Here is a 15,165-nt window from a genome sequence, read left to right as displayed (position 1 = left end):
GAGGACTATATGGTGATTCAGAGTGAAACCTGTATAGATGAACACTCCTGAAAACCAGATACTTGTCGAGAGACTCAAATAACTTGCATTGTAACAGAGACAAGAGGCACTCTGAACCCACAGACTCTCGCAAATGACCAATTACAGGACTGTCTTCAACTTAAAACATGGGGCACAGCCTGACGTCACACTTTAAAATGTGTGTACTGCATTGGAGTCTGAAGATCGTGGTGACTGAGGGATTGTCGAGGGATTCCTTTTAGTCGCTGCCGTCCCCGGGTGGTTTGAATCACCTGCTGCAGCTCTGTCAGTATGTACAATGACTATTTTGAAAATAAGGACGCCAGCGAAGATGCCAGTCCCTGAGGTGTGCATAATGTCCAAGTATCACTGTAACTTTGAGGAAAAACATTAATTTTTATTCATTCACGTGAAAAGGTAGTGCGAGCTGCCTTGACAACTGAGTGTCTCGCTGGGCCATTTCAGAGGGCATTTAAGAGTCAACTACATTGCTGTGGGTCTGGAGTCACATATAGGCCAGACTTGGTGAGGACAGCAGATTTCCATCCCAAAAGGACATGAGTGAACTAGATGGATTTTTACGACAATCCGGTAGTATGGTCACCATTACTGATGCTAGCCTTTTATTCCAGATTTATTTAACTGATGGGATTTGGATCTCATCTCTGAATCATTAGTCCAGGCCTCTGGATTAGTAGTCCAGTAACATAACCATCATGCTACTGTACGACATTAATGCTTTCTCTCTGTGTGCAGTGGGTCCACTCTTTGCTGCGGGTCTGTGCCATCATCAGCGTTATTTCCGTCTGCATGAACACACCAAAGACCTTTCACCACTATCCGCCGCTTCAGTATGTAACGTTTGCCTTGGATACTCTACTGATGTTTCTGTATACTTCCGAGATGATTGCAAAGATGCACATTCGTGGCATAGTCAAGGTATGTGTTGCTTTAGTGGAAAGAGTAACTGTGTTGACTAATGCCAGATCGTCAATGCATGCTTCCCAAACTCATTTTGGTACTGTTTGTCTGGATGTATGTACGGTCCATATTGTCTTTATAATTTTCTATGTAAATACAATCTAGGAAATTTTGGGGTCTGGTCACATGGTATAACTTGTGGCTGTCGAAAGTGCTGAATGCTCACCTATTTTCTAATTCTTATATAGAAAGAGAGAGCACAGAGGGAGGCCATTTGGCCATCATGCCTATGCCGGCTCTTTGAAAGAGTGATCCAATTAGTCCCCCTCCCCCCCCTCCCCCCAGCTCTTTAAAGCACTAGATGCTTTACAATAAAAGACACAAGAAAGACTTGCATTTATGTAACGCCTTTCATGACCACTGGATGTCCCAAAGCGTTTTACAGCCAATTAAGTACTTTTTGAAGTGTGATCACTGTTGTACTGTATGAAATGCACTCAGTAAGCTCCTTCAAAAGGCAACATAATGACCAGATAAACTGTTTTTAGTGATGTTGATTGAGGGATAAATATTAGCCATGACACCGGGGATAACTCCCCTGCTCTTCTTCGAAATACTGTCATGGAATCTTTTACGCCCACCTGAGAGAGCAAACAGGGCATTGGCTTAACGTCTCATCTGAAAGACGGCACCTCCAACATTGCAGCACTCCCTCAGCACTGCACTGGAGTGACAGCCTGGATTTATGTGCTCAAGCTCCTGGAGTGAGACTTGAACTCACAACCTTCTGACTCAAAGTTAAGTGAATCCTCGTGCAATGCCGATTGTTACCGCTGCACAAATTAAACCTTAAATTTATGGCCTCATAGCGATAACGTTGCGATAACGCTAATTTTGGCGAAAGAATACAATTATCGCCGAGAACTGAATTTCTAGCCCAGAGGCTTTTAATGTTCACTTGACCGCAAGAACATAAGAATGTAAGAAATAGGATTATAGGAGTATGAAGGGATTATATAGCACCTTTCACGACCACTGGAAGGCTCTTTACAGCCAATGTAGTACTTTTGAAGTGTAGTTATTGTTGTAATGTATGAAACACAGCAGCCAATTTGTGCAGATGTAAGCTCCCACAAACAGCAATGTGATCATGACCAGTTAATCTGTTATTTGTTATGTTGAATGAGGGATAAATATATTGGCCAGGATACTGGGGAGAAATCTGTTCTTCTTCAAAATAGTGCCATGGGATCTTTTACATCCACTTGAAGGAGCAGACAGGGACTCAGTTTAATGTCTCATCCGAAAGTCAGCACCTCCCTCGGTACTGCACTGAAGTATCAGACTAAATTTTTGTGCTCGAGTCGCTGGAGTGAGACTTGAACCCACAACCCTCATGCGTGATTTCTCTCCCGTGTATGAAGTGCTGAAGAAACTGGGGATATAATAGTTTGCTAAGGACCTGTTGACTAGTTATTGTCACTAATTGGGACCACAAGGGAAAGCCCGACAGCAGTCTCTGGGGTAGTGACAAGCAAACTCCAAAATCCCTGGGTAGGAAGAAAGAGCCATGTAACAGTCTCCTGTCCCTTATTTGGCCCCAGCATTTATCTTGAAGGCTTTCATGGCAGATGTGTTCTCTCAACCTCTCCAATGCTGCCTGGGCTTTGCTCATGACCACTGATTTCACCCCCAGTTATTGGGGATCCCAACAACAATAACAACTTTTATTTATACAGCGTCTTTAACGTAGTAAAATGTCCCAAGGTGCTTCATGGGAGCGATTATTAGAAAACAGTTACGCCAAGCCACATAAGGAGATATTAGGACAGGTGGAGGTTGGTCTTAAGGAGCACCTTTTTTAAAGGAGGAGCGAGGCAGAAGGGTTTAAGGAGGGAATTCCAGAGCTTAGGCCCCAGGCAGCTGATGGCACGGCCACCAATAGTGGAGCGATCAAAATTGGGGATAAGCAAGAGGCTGGAATTGGAGGAGCGCAGAGAATGCTGAAGGTTGTAGGGCTGAAGGAGGTTACAGAGATAGAGGCGCGAGGCCACAGTGGGATTTCAAAACAAAGAGCCTGTAATGAATGTAATGACTCAAAAAAGACTTGTTACTGTAAACTGCCTCAGGTGCAAACCCGATCCAACTTTATTCACACCCAAAGTAATCTGCGTGACAAGGTACCTGCGCTTCTATACCAGTGACCGCGCACGTACAGCCCGACGATGACCTCCAACAGTGGCGCCCCCCTGGTGTCTGATGACCCCAAACATAAATACATAACATCCCCTTTCAAGATCTTAATATCAGTCTTTTTACAAATTAAGATGATCTGGGACTTTCCGCTCACGAGTTGATCGTCTCAGTTCAACTTCAGTTCTAGGTGAGTGTTCTGAGTCAGTTGTGACTGAAGGCTGAGTAACCGATCTGATGGGAGAGGTAATGGCCACACCAGAGATTGGAGGTCCAGTTTCAATAATGACAGCAAAGTCCTCTGATGAATGAACATTGGTTGGTTGGTCACTGACTGCATCTTCCTCAAATGGTTCCAGTTCATCTGTGTGCTGTAGTTTTATCTGATTAATATGTTTCCTGCATGTTTGCCCATTGTTGAGCATGACAATAAACACTCTGTTACCCTCCTTGGCTGTAACAGTACCGGCGATCCACTTTGGACCTTGACCATAGTTCAGTACATAAACCGGATCGTTGACAGAGATGTCACGTGACACAGCAGCACGGTCATGATACCTCTGCTGACTTTGACGTCTGTTTTCAACATGATTATTCAAATCGGGATGAACAAGAGAGAGTTTGGTCTTGAGATTTCTCTTCATCAGTAGTTCAGCAGGGGAGACCCCAGTAAGCGTATGAGGTCTGGTCCTGTAACTGAGCAGCATATAGGACAAGCGAGTCTGCAGTGAACCCTGAGTTACACTTTCATACTCTGCTTGATCGTTTGAACAGCATGCTCTGCTTGACCATTAGAAGCAGGTTTGAATGGGGCTGACCTCACATGTTTAATACCATTGAGTTTCATGAACTCTTGAAACTCCAGACTTGTGAAGCAAGATCCGTTGTCGCTCACAACAATATCAGGCAAACCATGAGTAGCAAACATGACAGGAAGGTTCTCAATAGTAGCTGTAGATGTACTGGATGACATAATAATGCACTCTATCCACTTTGAATATGCATCCATCACAACAAAAAACATCTTTCCCAGGAAAAGACCCGCAAAATCGATGTGGATCCTCGACCATGGTTTAGATGACCACGACCAAAGACTCAGAGATATTCCGCTGGTACTTTACTTAGCTGCAATGAAGTATTGCAATGATGCACACACGATTCCAGATCAGAGTCAATTCCAGGCCACCATACATGAGCCCTAGCAATGGCTTTCATCATGACAATACCAGGATGAGTGCCATGTAGTTCACGTACAACTTTTTCTCCACCTTTTCCCCACAGCAAACAGTCTGACTGAATGGACAGTTCATCTTTGCGACGGTTGTAAGGTTTGGTCTCATGACACATTTCCATAGGTATTGCACACCAATCACCACTGAGGACACAACGTTTCACAACCGATAAAATAGGGTCATGGCTGGTCCAGATCCTAACTTGTTGAGCAGTGACAGGAGTTCCTTCACTCTCCAGCATCCATTACTAACAGTACATCTGCAGGTTGAGGCGTCTCCACCTCGGATGTGGGCAACGGCAGACGACTCAGTGCATCGGCACAATTCTCAGTGCCTGGTCTATGACGAATAACATAATCGTAGGCAGACAATGTCAACGCCCACCTCTTCGATACAGGACGATGCATTGGTATTACTACCTTTGTTTTCCAAAAACAATGAAATGAGTGGCTTATGATCCATTTCGAGTTCAAAACGAAGACCAAACAGGTACTGATGCATCTTTTTGACCCCATACGCACAGGCCAAAGCTACTTTTTCTACCATGCTGTAAGTTCTTTCTGCCTTTGACAAATTTCTCGAAGCATACGCAACAGGTTGTAGTTTACCCGACTCCCTTGCTTGTTGGAGTACACAGCCAACCCCATATGATGAAGCATCACAGGCCAATACAAGATGCTTACATGGATCATAATGAACAAGCAACTTGTTTGAACAGAGCAGATTCTTAGCTTTCTCAGAGGCTCTATCTTGAGACACACCCCAGACCCAGTTGTTGCCTTTTCTGAGTAGCACGTGCAGTGGCTCTAACAAAGTGCTCAACCTAGGTAAGAAATTATCAAAGTAGTTGAGTAGCCCAAGGAATTAATGCAGCTCCGTCAAATTCTGAGGCTTGGGTGCAATTTTGATGGCCTTGGTTTTCGAATCAGTAGGCCTGATGCCATCAGCAGCAATCTTCCTCCTCAGGAATTCAACTTCAGGTGCCATGAAGACACACATCAAACGTTTCAGCCTGAGTCCCACTTTGTCCAGACGATGTAGGACTTCTTCAAGATTGTTCAGATGTTCAGTAGTATCGTGATCTGTGACTAGAATGTCATCTTGAAACACGACAGTTCTAGGAACGGACTTCAGTAGACTTTCCATATTCCTCTGAAATATGGCTGCATCCGAATGAATTCCAAATGGACACCTGTGTAGATAAACAATCCTTTATGGGTGTTGATGCAGGTGAGTTTCTTCGAAGTGTCGACAAGCTCCTGTGTCATATAGGCTGACGTCAGATCCAGTTTAGTGAACGACTTTCCACCAGCTAGCATGGCGAACAGGTCATCAGACTTCGGTAATGGGTACTGATCCTGTTTCAAAAATCCGTTAATCGTAACCTTGTAGTCTCCACAAATCCTGACAATGCCATCACTCTTCAACAGAGGAACAAATAGGACTGGCACACTTGTTAAACTCGACCGGTGATATGACTCTTTCACGTTGGAGTCTGTCAAGCTCAATTTCAACCTTCTCCCTCATCATGTAAGAAACAGACCGAGCTTTATGATAGACAGGCCTGGCATCAGAATCCAGGTGAATCTGCACCTTGACTCCAGTAAAATTGCCAATGCCCGATTCAAACAAAGAAGGAAACTTCTTCAACACTTGAGCACACGAAGTGTCATTCAACGATGACAACGCTTTGATATCATTCCAATTCTCTGCCACATTCTGCAACCAGCCCTGCAGCCTCACAGCAGGGTGATGACAGCTCTCTTAATGGCCTTCAAGGTCACCGTGGCCCTCAATGTTTTCACTAACAGATCCTTCCAGTCTGCAGCAGGAGACATAGCTAACATTCCCAGTTCGCCATCTATCACTGCATCCGGGAAGTCAGAGGTTCTCTATACCAAATTTTTTGAGCCAATTCCTGCCAAATAGCATTGGACCATTCGCTGGGATGATTCATAACGGTAGATCATGAACCACACCATCATATGACACCTTGACTACTGCACTGCCAATCACCGGTATGAGTTCCTTAGTGTAAGTACGCAACTTGGCATTGACTGGACTCAGCTTAGGCTTCACAGCCTCAGTGTCGAATGTCCTTTGGCTCATTATCGATTGACTCGCACCCGTGTCCAGCTCCATTGATACAGGCACACCACTCAGCTTCACCTTAGCGATTATCGGCTGGCTCTTTCCCAAGAATGAGTACAGACCATACACTTCCTCCTCGGGTCGTGTATCTGGGTCAGCCCTGGACTGGTCATCATCAGCAACGTGATGAGCACCAGCACGCTTGCTCAGTTGTGGGCACATTCTCTGAAGATGCCCCACTTTCGAACAGCCATTACAGGCATACTGTTTAAACCAACACTGATGAGGACGATGATTGCCCCCACAACGCCAACAGGGTGAAATCAGATTCATACCAGTTGGCGGACTTTGAGCAGCTACAGGTTTCACATAAGCAGTTGAGTAGGCCCTGCCATAAGCAGCTCTGCCAGACGATGACACAATCTTGTTTACAGTACTTGCCGTGGAGCTCTGACTCTTAGATGATATCTGCCTCAACTTATCATCAGTCGTCATGCATGCATGGGCAGTCGCAATGGCCTTCTCTTTGACCAATAACTTCCGAATAGTCACATCATGGTTGATGCCTATCACGAAGAAATCTCGCAGCATGTCTTCCAGCACGTTCCCAAACTTACACGGCTCAGCAGGACATCGCAGGTCGGCGATTAATCCCGACACACCCTAGCCCTCAGCACGATTATGCGTGTAGAAGCGATAGCGTGAGATGATCCCCTCTTTTGGCTTAAGATGGTCACGCACCAAAGCGCACATATCCCCAGATTCTTTGTCCGTTGGACATAAAGGCAAGAGAAGATTTTTCATGAGGCCATAAATTTTTGGACCACAAATGGTGAGGTAAACCGCCCTGTGCCGAACTGCGTCAGCGTATCCCTCCATTTCGTTGGCCACAAAATACTGATCCAGGCGGTCGCTAAAATCCACCCAATCCTCGCCATCCGCGAATCTCTCGAATTTCAATAGTGCCCATTGTACATGCGAGGTTCTTAAGTTACCTCGTCGCCAAATGTAATGACTCAAAAGACTTGTTACTTCAAACTGCCTCAGGTGCAAACCTGATCCAACTTTATTTGCGCCCAACGTAACCCGCGTGACAAGGTACCCGTGCTTATATATCAGTGATCACGCACGCGTACAGCCTGATGACCTCCAACAGTGGTGCTCCCTGGATTCTGGTGACCCCAAGCATAAATGCATAACACAGCCCATTATGATTTCTTAATACCACCTTCCACAATGCCCTATGAAACTGTGCTGGGGTAGGAGCAGTGGGCAGAAGTCCCACCCTGATACTGTTGGGGCAGGAAGAGGAAAATCCAGGCCAAAGTGCCAAGTGCCCTGTAGCAACTGGCAGAGACAGTCACTCTTCAAGCATAGATGGAGTCTCTTCAAGAACTAAGGCGGGTGGATGGAGTTGAGATGCGGATCAGCCATGATCTCATTGAATGGTGGGACAGGCTTGAGCTGAATGGTCTCCCCCTGTTCCTGTGCATCTTGCTCACTAGTAGCTGCTTATCCATTAAATGCACAAAATGTTAGTAAATTCAGCACGGTTAACTTGTTCAATAGATTAATCCTTGCCACAGCTTAGATGAGGTTAACCATCTGGCTACAATTACATTAGATTGTACAGATGATACAATTTTCCAAGCATGAGCTGTCAATTGGCACGTGTCTGTGGAGGCGGTTTGTAGCCAATGAAAGCCCAGTGCTTTGTAAATAGCTTCCAAACCAAAACAGGAGAAGAAACCGATAATAAAGAATATTAAAGCTTTTTATTTTGCAAAAGAAAAGGAAGTTTACTAAAATTACTGAGTTTTGCCCTGTAATGTGCTGCAAGTGCGAGCTGATAACAGCGTGGCGAGGGCATCTGGGACCCAGTGAACGACGGAACTAACCATCTACAACAACACGAAAGCAAAATATTATGGAATCTGAAATAAAATCAGAAAATGCTGGAAATCTCAGCAGGTCAGGCAGCATCTGTGGAGGGAAAAGCTGAGTTAGCATTTCGGGTCGACGATCCTTCGTCTGAACTGGTTAGTGTTTGAAAAGAACACATTGTAAAGAAGCACTGAAAGGGGGAGGGGAAGAAAGAACAAAAGGGAAGGTCTGTGATAGGGTGGAAGGCAGGAGAGGTTAGAGAGACTAAAGGGATGATGGGCCGAATTGAAATGGTAATGCCAGGAGTTAGAAAAGGATTAGACAAGATAGGGTGTGAATGGCGGAATAATGACCAACTACCGTGGGAGACAAGGAGAAAAAAATACATCGGCTGGGGGAGGGGAGGGAAAGGGAGCCAAAGATTGGCAGCGGTTACACTCTGAAATTGTTAAACTCAGTGTTGAGTCCAGAAGGCTGTAAAGTGCCGAAACAAAAGATGAGGTGTTGTTCCTCAAGTTTGCGTTGAGCTTTGTTGGGACAGTGTAGGAGACAGAGGATGGAGAGGTCAGAGTGGGAATGGAATGGAGAATTAAAGTGACAGGCGACCGGAAGCTCAGGGTCACACTTGCGGACTGAACGGAGGTGCTCCGTAAAGTGGTCACTCAATCTACGCTTGGTCTCCCCAGTGTAGAGGAGAACACATCATGAGCAGTGAATACAGTATACTAAGTTGAAAGAAGCACAAGTAAATTGCTGTTTCACCTGGAAAGGAGTATTTGGGGCCCTGGATAGTGGGAAGGGAGGAGGTAAAAGGGCAGGTGTTGCATCTCCTGCACTTGCATGGAAAGATGCCGTGGGAAGGGGAGGGGGTGACTGCAGAATGGACCAGGGTGTCGCGGAGGGAGTGGTCCCTTCAGAATGCTGAGAGGGGAGGGAAAGATGTGATTGGTGGTGGGATCATGCTGGAGGTGGCGGAAATGGCGGAGGATGATCCGTTGAACGTGAAGGCTGGTGGGGTGAAAGATGAGGCCAAGGGAAACCCTGTCGTGGTTCTGAGAGGGAGGGAAAGGGGTGAGCACAGAGCTGCAGGAAACAAATGGACACCGTTGAGGGCCATATTAACCACGGCGGAGGGGAATCCTCAGTTGAGCAAAAGAAGACATGTCGGAGGCACTAGTGTGAAAGGTGGCGTCGTTCGAGCAGATGAGATGGAGAAACTGGGAGAATGGAATGGTGTCTTTACAGGATGCAGGGTGGGAGGAAGTGCAGTCCAGGTAGTTGTGGGAGGAAGTGGGCTCATAGTGGATACTGGTATATCTCCTTAACCCGTGAGATTTAGGAACAATGGGGAAGCAAATCTGGTGAAATAGAGTTAAATCAGGCACAAGCACACAGAGAGAGACTTAATGTAACATTTTTAAAATCTCGCTCAATAATTTTATTACCTGTTGAATGAGATTGAACAGTTTAAATTGTTCCCTTTCTGGGCTGGAGAGGTTGACTGGCATTGCAGGAACAATTATCGCAGTGTTAAAAAGGTACCTGCGCTGTTTATTACCAGCCCTAACTTTCTGCGGCGAATTTAACGGGTAATTGATGTGCAAATCCAGCAAGTTATTAAAAATAACAGGGAGGCTGAGGGCGAGAGTCAGTTTGTGTGAATTAAACATTGACCAATGAGTTCTGGAGATTCGCAAATCATGCCATGATCTTATTGAAATGCAGAACAGGCTATAAAGGCTGAATGGCCTCCTCCTATTTCTTGCGTTCTTATACAAATTCATTATACTGGCAACTTCTTTAACGAGAGAGCGGTGAGAATGTGGAATTTGCTACCACATGGAGTGGTTGAGACAAATAACATTTAAAGTGAAGCTTGATAAACACACGAGAGAGAAGGGAATAGAACATAAGCACATAGGAAATAGGAGCAGGAGTCGGCCATTCCGCCCCTCGAGCCTTCTCCACCATTCTATAAGATCATGGCTGATCTGATCATGGACTCAGCTCCACTTCCCTGCCCGCTCCCCATAACCCTTCACTCCCTTATCTTTCAAATATCTGTCTATCTCCACCTTACATATATTCAATGACCCAGTCTCCACAGCTCTCTGGGGCAGAGAAGTCCACAGATTTACAGCCCTCTGAGAGAAGAAATTCCTCCTCATCTCAGTTCTATATGGACGACCCCTTATTCTGAAACTATGCTCCCTAGTTCTAGATTCCCCCATAAGTGGAAACATCCTCTAAATCTACCTTGTCGAGCCCCCTCAGTATCTTATGTTTCAATAAGATCACCTCTCATTCTTCTAAACTCTAATGAGTATAGGCCTAACCTGCTCTACCTTTCTTCATAATTCAACCCCTTCATCCTTCTCTGAACTGCATCCAGTGCAAGTATATCCTTAAATACGGAGACCAAAACTGCAGTACTCCAGGTGTGGCCTCACCAATACCCTGTATAGTTGTAGCAGGACTTCCCTGCTTTTATGCTCCATCCCCTTTGCAATAAAGGCCAACATTCCATTTGCCTTCCTGAATACTTGGTGTATCTGCATACCAACTTTTTATGTTTCATGCACAGGGACCCCCAGATCCCTCAGTTCTGCAGCATTTTGTAATCTCTATTTAAATAATAATTTGCTTTTTTATTTTTCCTGCCAAAGTGGATAATCTCACATTTTCCCACATTATACTCCATCTGCCATATGTTTGCCCACTCACTTAGCCTGTCTATATCCCTTTGCAGATTCTTTGTGTCCTCCTTGCAACTTGCTTTCCCACTCATCTTTGTATCATCAGCAAACTTGGCTACATTACACTCGGTCCCTTCATCCAAGTCATTAATATAGATTGTAAATAGTTGAGGCCCCAGCACCGATCCCTGTGGCACCCCACTAGTTACCGTTTGCCAACCGGAAAATGACCCATTTATCCTGACTCTCTCTTTTCTCTTAGTTAGCCAGTCTGCTATCCATGCTAATATATTATCCCCAACCCCGTGAGCTTTTATATTGAACAGTAACCTTTTATGTGGCACCTTATCGAATGCCTTCTGGAAATCCAAATACACCACATCCACTGGTTCCCCTTTATCCACCCTGCTCGTTACATCCTCAAAGAACTCCAGCAAATTTGTCAAATATGATTTCTCTTTCATAAAACCATGCTGACTCTGCTTAACTGTATTATGCTTTTGCAAATGCCCTGCTACTGCATCCTTAATAATGGACTCCAGCATTTTACCAATGACAGATGTTAGGCTAATTAGTGTATAGTTTCCTGCTTTCTGTCTGCCTCCTTTTTTAAATAGCGGTGTTACATTGCAGTTTTTCACTCTGCTGGGACCTCTCCAGAATCCAGGGAACTTTGGTAGATCACAACCAATGGATCCATTATCTCTGCAGCCACTTCTTTTAAGACCTAGGATGCAGGCCACCAGGTCCAGGGGACTTGTCCACCTTTAGTCCCATTATTGTATGGAGTACTTTTTCTTTAGTGATAGTGATTGTTTTAAGTTCCTCCCTCCCTATAGCCCCTTGATTATCCACTATTGGGATGTTTTTAGTGTTGTCTACCGTGAAGACCGATACAAAATATTTGTTCAAGTCTCTGCCATTTCCCTATTCCCCATTATTAATTCCCCAGTCTCATCCTCTAGGGGACCAACGTTTACTTTAGCTGCTCTCTTCCTTTTTATATACCTGTAGAAGCTCTTACTATCTTTTTATTTTCTTGCTGGCTTATTCTCATAATCTATCTTTCCTCTCTTTTTATTACTTTTTTTAGTTATCCTTTGCTGGTTTTTAAAAATTTACCAATCTTCTGTTCTCCCACTGGTGGGATATGCTGATGGGGTGAGATGAAGTAGGGAGGGAGGAGGCTCGTGTGGAGTATAGACCAGTTGATCTGACTGACCCGCTTCTGTGCTGCAATATTGTAGGTAATGTGGCAAAAAGTCCTGAGCTCACTGCAGATTTCCTGATTGTTCAGTCTATCCCGCAGATTCTGTATATTGTGATAATTCAACATAATGTTGGGCTGGATTTTCGATTTGAGGCTTCTTGGGGCACTAATGACGATGGGTTGGTCAATTTTGCACCGGGAAATGGTTTGCAACGGCAGTGAACAAATTCGGTTGCTGCGCCAGTGGAGTGGAGTGGAGTGGAGTGGAGTGGAGTGGAGTGGGAGGCACTCCATACTTCTCTTAGGGCGCTAGGCCAGGTGAGCAGCTGAAAATCTGTTGCTAAGAGCTGGCTTCGGAGTGCCCTAAGAGAGGCCTCCCTGCAAAAAATAAAATCGTCACAAAAAACACAAACATTCCCAATACCTTGCTCACCCCAAATAATGATAAATCACAAAAATAAAACAAACAAACAAAGCAATCCCACTGACCTCATGCAGTCATTCCTCCCCTCACCACCGCCGGTACAGCTCTGACCGCCTGCTTTCTCTGGCTATGGGGTCAGCATGAAACAAATGTTGAGATTGCGATGATATCGGGGGCCTTGCATACCGGCGCACGCTTCCGGGCGATACTGCCCAGCGCCGCCACAAAACCGGCACCAAATTTCCTGGCGGGGCATTGGAAGCTGGCCGCCCGGCGGTAATTATTTCCAGTCCCACTGGCGCTAACAGAGGCGATATCCAAATGAAAATCCTGCCATTGATTTTGTCCCTGCTAACATCATCCTGCTCAGTAACTGGCTAACGCTCTGTGGCACACCTAACATACAAGGAACGTTAAAATGAAAAGAGCAGTGCGGGGAGCAAGTTCATCTCACAGGGGAAATGAGAATCTATTGGGAGTGTAGAAAAGAACTTTACAAAACCACACAGGTTAGCTTTTGTCATGTGAGGTTACAGAAATGTAGTACAAGATATTCTTGCATGAGAAAGTAAGGTTAGTGGCCTGCCTCTGGCACGGGAGGTTGATGTAAAAGATCATTGTACTGGAAGTATATAATGAAGCATGGCTATCAAGTTAACATAGAACATAACCACTTGTAATCATTGCTTAGAATGACGGAATCATTGCACACACATTCATTATGCATCCATAGATTGACTTGGAAATGCCAACAGCATTACACAACCCCTGAAAGCCTGGATTGATTATTAAATGACTCACTGATCGTTTGCCTCCTTTTTACCTCCAAGTGCAATATGGGGACATAAAGCAATTTGGTCGAAAGATCCTTTCTTGCAGCTGAGTAATCTTCTGATTAGGGCACCCAATGTTGCAAAAAAAACCCTATAAACTATTGGAGCCGAGCATTGGCGGGTTTGTCTGTGTCCCAACTGAAGCTAACGACACCGGTAAAACCAATCATCTTTGCAGCAGCAATGCGGCAGGTCACACCAGCCACTTTGACATTTGGCATTTCGGCAGGCTCTGATGGAATGACAGATTAATAGATTCCAAATTCCAAATCATTCTACTACAAAGTGGAACGGCTGCCTTTCTCTTAGCGGAGTGACTGCTGCCAGCAACCAGAAGCTGCGCATTAATCGAAAAGCTGATATCGATGATGTTTCTACTTTTTCTTTTCCTCTCACAGAGCCCGCTTCCTTCCCGGATTTTTTCCCCACAGTCCCAAAGACCCACTCCCTTCAAGGCTTTTTTCCCCAGAGCCCGTAAGTCGCAAAGCGAACAACCAAAAAATACACTTAGTCTGCGCATGCGCAACCTCTTCAACTTCGTTAGCAGCAGTCACTGCCTTCTGTTAAGCGAGCTGTCAGAAGGCAGATTCACTTTCTGCTTAATAGGAAACTCATGGTTTGTAAAAAAAAAAAAATGAAGCATCCATTTTATACTTTTAAATTTCTAACTTTAATGCAAGACATTAACAAGCGGGTATTTGGCATTCAGAGTAACAGAGACAAAGAGAACTGGTACATTAAAAATGCACTTGGATGCTTTAATGGGATGAGCTTTGATGGAGTGAATGGCCTTTCTTCAGTTTTTTTAACTTTTTAGATCATTCCTTACTCGAGCGAATACAAGCCTGGTTTGTGTAACCTGTCCTTGTAATTTAACCCTTTCAGCCCCGGTATCACTCTGTGGAAGCTGGAAGGTGATGGTTGAGTTCTTGTTATGTGACAGATGTTGAGGTGTCATTGCCCTGGATGTGCTCATCACTTGAAAGAACTGTAGCGTGTAAAATGTCATTACTTTAAATAGTCTAACTTGCAGCACAAATGTCAGCAATTTTCAGATTAACAGAGTACGCTGTTCAGTAAAGGCATACATCTGTCCATTATAGTCACAAGTGTCCGGCACCATTAGACCAGCCATCTGGCCAGATTAGCCTGGGCCTCCCCTGAAGCAACTTAAGTTAAGCATGTTCACTTCTTTGTTCAGTAGGAGCTTTCTATTTTTAATCCTTTTTCCTATTTTCAAAATGTGAAACCGTGCAGAAAACTTCATTGCATTGTAAAATACAGTATATAATCCTGACACAATGATGCAGATGTTTTGATGAGAGTAAATAAGGGGAATGTGTTTCGATCCCAATCTTCTCCTTCCTCTTCTGCTTCTTCCTTTGCTACATTTTCATTTTTCCATCATTCCACAACTGAATCCTGACAGACTAAATGCAACCAGTTATAATGCATTAAAATAATAATATTGTGCATTTTCTGAGACCTTGGCATTTGCATCCTCCAATTCTGCCCTCTTGAGCAACTTCTGATTTCCATCGCTCCACCATTGGTGGCCATACCTTCAGCTTCATGGGCCCTAAGCTCTGGAATTCCCTCCCTAAACCTCTCCACCTCTCTAGCTCTCTCTCCTCCTTTAAGATGCTCCCTAAAATCTACC

At 44.7% G+C, this 15,165-nt stretch overlaps 1 protein-coding gene across 1 annotated transcript in view; it reads left to right on the top strand.

Moving 5' to 3' along the window:
- Positions 1-15,165, top strand: part of nalcn (sodium leak channel, non-selective) — a 364,870-nt gene that overhangs the window by 4,232 nt on the left and 345,473 nt on the right. Inside the window, exon 2 of the mRNA XM_070891788.1 lies at positions 778-960. Within this exon, the coding sequence (XP_070747889.1) occupies positions 778-960 (183 nt within the window). The remainder of the gene's footprint in view (positions 1-777; positions 961-15,165) is intronic.

Source organism: Pristiophorus japonicus, chromosome 10 (genome assembly GCF_044704955.1).
Source record: "Pristiophorus japonicus isolate sPriJap1 chromosome 10, sPriJap1.hap1, whole genome shotgun sequence".
Taxonomy (NCBI): Eukaryota; Metazoa; Chordata; class Chondrichthyes; family Pristiophoridae; genus Pristiophorus; species Pristiophorus japonicus.
This window is presented reverse-complemented; position numbering and strand designations above follow the sequence as displayed.